Here is a 4,698-nt window from a genome sequence, read left to right as displayed (position 1 = left end):
ACGTGGGCAGGAAGGTACCAAAACATCAAATTGGACGGGGGTGTTGGGACGTACCAACTGTTCCGTACGACCGCGGCGGACCCTGCAAGGACACCTTGCCGATCCCTGGCGGGCGGGCACACGGGGGGGCAAGTGAAAACCTAGGGGGGGCAATTGCCCCCCTGTAGCGACGCCACTGCTGAGACGCCACAGCCGGGGCGGATCCCGACATTACTATCTGGATCCACCCAACTGCATGAGGGACAGCTCCGCCTATCTAGAGTCAGAGCCAGCTGTACCCGCCCCCTCCCCCGTCTGTTCCGCCAGTCAGCGCTGGAGGATGGGACAGGGGAGGGGGGGGGGGAATCCCTGCAGGGAGCCGTGAGTGACAGTCACGGCTCTCTGCAGGGATAGATCGAGAAGGGAGCGAGTGACGGTATGCGTTCACTCACTTCCCGATCTACTGAGCCGACGTGTGACAGTCTCATTGTCACACGTAGGCTAGAACTATGAGGGTGAGTGATTTTCGGTCACCTCATAGTTCTCCTTTAATCACCTAAAATGAAAGTTATCACTTTTGGATAAATGTGCCGAGGTGTAGAATGCAGTAATGGGCGGAGTCTGATACGAGGAGGTCCATGATGCTACGCTCAGCTTGCTCTGTAGTTATATACAATGATATAGAATATTAATGATAACAGACGTTCTCTGTGATCATTCTTGCAGTGTGGTCACCAGATCAGTGGCGGCGATGTGGCAATATTTGCATCCAGAGCGGGCCTGGGCTCCTGCTGGCATCCTCAGTGCTTCACGTGCGCCCGCTGCTCAGAGCTCCTGTGTGACCTCCTCTACTTCTACCAAGACGGGCAAGTGTACTGCGGCCGCCACCACGCTGAACTTCAACGGCCGCGCTGCTCGGCGTGCGATGAGGTGGGTGTGAGCTCCTTCCTCTAAAGTGTGTCTTTAGCCCAAACTTTTTGGAACTGAGGACCTCCGTCTGGTTCTTGTTAGTGGACGTGGTCCAGATTGCCAGCCTGTGTGTATTGGTGACGGGGGGTTGTGTTGTCAGGGGCTCTTTAAAGCTGAGCTCCGGGATAAACCAGAAGGCCCCATTCAAATGGGCATGCACATCCATACAGCATGCAGGTCTCTACATGGGCGCGCATGACGTATGGGTGTCCACGCCAGTGTGAATAAAGCCGTATTGTCTAAATAATGTGTATTTCTTCCAGATCTGTGCAGTGATCCCGTGTGAGACTTCCTGTAATACAGACCAGTCACTGCTGCTCTCTCTGCTTGAGCAGGGTAATTGGTCTTGTCTCCGCCCCCTCCTGTAATAAAGACCGCTCACTGCTGCTCTCTCTGCTTGAGCAGGGTAATTGGTCTTGTCTCCGCCCCTCCTGTAATAAAGAGCGCTCACTGCTGCTCTCTCTGCTTGAGCAGGGTAATTGGTCTTGTCTCCGCCCCTCCTGTAATAAAGAGCGCTCACTGCTGCTCTCTCTGCTTGAGCAGGGTAATTGGTCTTGTCTCCGCCCCTCCTGTAATAAAGAGCGCTCACTGCTGCTCTCTCTGCTTGAGCAGGGTAATTGGTCTTGTCTCCGCCCCTCCTGTAATAAAGAGCGCTCACTGCTGCTCTCTCTGCTTGAGCAGGGTAATTGGTCTTGTCTCCGCCACTTCCTGTAATAAAGACCGGTCACTGCTGCGCTCTCTTCTTGTGCAGGGTGGCTGGTCTTATCTCTCTACACCCCCTCCTGTAATAAAGACCGCTCACTGCTGCTCTCTGTCCTTGTGCAGGGTGACTGGTCTTGTCTCCGCCCCCTCCTGTAATAAAGACCGCTCACTGCTGCGCTCTCTCCTTGTGCAGGGGGACTGGTCTTGTCTCCGCCCCCTCCTGTAATAAAGACCGCTCACTGCTGCGCTCTCTCCTTGTGCAGGGGGACTGGTCTTGTCTCCGCCCCCTCCTGTAATAAAGACCGCTCACTGCTGCGCTCTCTCCTTGTGGAGGGTGACTGGTCTTATTTCCACCCCCTCCTGTAGTGGGTGGAGCCTGCTGTGCCCCTCCCACAGCTCTGCTCTCTGCACAGACTATGTACAGCACAGTTAATGGCTGGGTTTGCAAAGGCATTTGGTGCACACAAGTTGATTGATGTCCTTTGTGACCAACGAGGATATACCGTATATTAATGAACGTTTCTGTGTCTGGAGTTCTATGAATCTTTAGTATATAGCCTGTAAATCTTTTTTCCTCTTCCAGGTGATCTTCTCGTTGGAGTGCACTCAGGCTGAGGGCTACCACTGGCACACCAGACACTTCTGCTGCTTCGAGTGCGAATGCGCCCTGGTAGGACAGCGCCACATAATGAAAGAGCGTCGGCTGTACTGCTGCCCGTGCTACGAGAGGCTGTTCTCCCAGTACTGTGACAGCTGCGGCGAAAGCATCAGTAAGAAACATTCTGCTTTACATCTCATACTTAAAGGAGAACTACGGGATCAGGGCTCTTCCCCCATAGTTCTCCTTAGGGTAACGGGAGGACACAAACTAGCGTCCTCCCGTCACCCTAAGCTCAGTATATAGGGAGCTACAGCTCGCGGTATACTGAGACGCCGCAGCCGGAGCGGATCCCGACCTGGACGTCGGGATCCGCCCAGCTGCGTGAGTGACAGCTGGCTCTGCCTATCTAGAGGCAGAGCCAGCTGTACCCGCCCCCTCTCCCGTCCGTTCTGCCAGTCAGCGCTGGCGGATCGGAGGGGGCAATCCAGCCCCTCCCCTGTCACGGCAGAGAGCCATGACAGGATCGAGAAGTGAGCGAACGCCGGTATGTGTTCGCTCACCTCCCGATCTACTGAGCCGACCTGTGACAGTCTCATTGTCACAGGTCGGCTAGAACTATGAGGTGAGTGAAAATGACTCATCTCATAGTTCTCCTTTAATAATAGCCGTTTCTGACATTATCGAGGCCGTGAAACAACATAAGCATTGTAAAAAAAATCGCTTTATCATTCATAAAACATTTGTGACGAAGGCCCCATGAACTGTAAGGGAAGGAAGTCCTGGCAGCTGAAAGCACGGCAAGTGACGGCAGCTATTTAGCATCTTCCCCTTCCCTGGGTGGCCTATGCTCCTAATGTTTGGCCAGATACAGAAAGTGGAAGCAGCTTAAAGGATAAGTACACTTGACCTTTGTTGCCACCATTGTCACTTTAAAACAAAGGGCACTTATGCTTTTTTTTTTTAGCCCCCACCCCTGACTTAAGTGATCCCACTCCCCCTCCGCAGATCTGTACTTAACATGATCTGATGGGCATGGCTCCGCTATTGTTTATATAAAAGGTTTTAATCCTATAAATAAAAGCTGACCATTGTAAGCAACCCTGCCAGTGTTATATGGTTTCTTCCAAGCCCCGTACTGTCACTTTTGCTGGACAGCTTGGCCTGTTACAGAAAGTGGAAAATACCAGACCCTAGTCCGTAGACCAGTGCTAGTCCTACTTTAACCCCTCTTACTGGAAAGAACCCTGGCTAACATGCAAATTACTTATATGTTATACACTTTATATATAAAGCGACTTCTCGGTGATAATTCTACAATTGCTCTTGCCTTTAGGTGTGGACGAAGGTCAGCTATCACACGGAGCACAGCACTGGCACGCGACGGATCGCTGCTTTTGCTGCGGAAGGTGCGGAAAGTCTCTTCTCGGTAAACCCTTCCTGCCCCGTCACGGCCAAATCTATTGCTCCCGGGCCTGCAGCTTAGCCCGGGCAAGCAGCGAGCGTTCCATCAGCCAAACGGAATCAGATGTGTCTCCGCGTAAAGAGACGAGAGATATCGGCACTTCTACAAACACGGACCCGGAAGGTGACAGCTTCGGGGAGAGAAGAATGGGAGGGGGAAGGAGATCTGTGTCCATGATTGATCAGTCTCGGACGCCACAGACGTGCCATTCGCACATGCCACCCGTAAGGTCCATACACTCCAGCCTGAGAGGGCCGCCACCTCAGTTCACCCGTGAGTCGGCCCAAAGACGCTCTCTACCTGACCTCAGAAGTCAAACCCGGACAGGTCCCCGGGTCACTTTCAGTATACCTCTCAGTACTGAACTCAAAGAACCTATAAGGTTTACCTACCCATCATTCACTTCCTCATCCTCCTCCTCCTCTTCAGACGATGAAGAAGATGGATACTTTTTAGGAGAACCCATCCCTTTACCTGCTTTCATGAGGCCTCCAGGATCCCATGCACCTCCAGTTCCTGCCCCTTCACCAAAGAAGAAAGACAAAAACTGCAGCCTGTCCTGACACAAAAATATTAAGAGTTCCTCCATTTTAGTTGTGTTCTTCCATGGCAGTGTTGAATCATATTGGTTCTTGTAGGGAAAGACCCTAGAACGTTTACCTACCCATAATTCACTTACTCCTCCTCCTCTTCAGATGATGGGTACTTTTTAGGAGAACCCATTCCTTTACCTGCTTTCATGAGGCCTCCAGGATACCTCAAACCTCCAGTTCCGGCCCCATCACCAAAGAAGAAGAACAGGAACTGCAGCCTGTCCTGACACAAGAAAACGAAGGGCTCCTCCATTCCAGTTGTGTTTTTCCATGTCAGTGTTGACTCCTATTGGTTGTTATAGGGAAAGAACTTATAGGTTTTACCTACCCACCATTCACGATACCCTGTACCTCCAGTTCCAGCCCCATAACCAAAGAAGACGAAAACTGCA

The 4,698-nt window shown here is 52.0% G+C and overlaps 1 protein-coding gene across 1 annotated transcript in view; it reads left to right on the top strand.

The window, feature by feature from the left end:
• Nucleotides 1-4,335, top strand: part of PRICKLE3 (prickle planar cell polarity protein 3) — a 17,727-nt gene extending 13,392 nt beyond the window's left edge. Inside the window, exons 6-8 of the mRNA XM_018569146.1 lie at nt 706-909; nt 2,234-2,420; nt 3,585-4,335. Of these exons, the coding sequence (XP_018424648.1) occupies nt 706-909; nt 2,234-2,420; nt 3,585-4,276 (1,083 nt within the window). The 3' untranslated portion in view covers nt 4,277-4,335. The remainder of the gene's footprint in view (nt 1-705; nt 910-2,233; nt 2,421-3,584) is intronic.
• The last annotated feature ends 363 nt before the right edge of the window (nt 4,336-4,698 follow it).

This window comes from Nanorana parkeri, unplaced genomic scaffold, assembly GCF_000935625.1.
Source record: "Nanorana parkeri isolate BGI_ZX_2015 unplaced genomic scaffold, ASM93562v1 scaffold1291, whole genome shotgun sequence".
Lineage (NCBI taxonomy): Eukaryota > Metazoa > Chordata > Amphibia > Anura > Dicroglossidae > Nanorana > Nanorana parkeri.
This window is presented reverse-complemented; position numbering and strand designations above follow the sequence as displayed.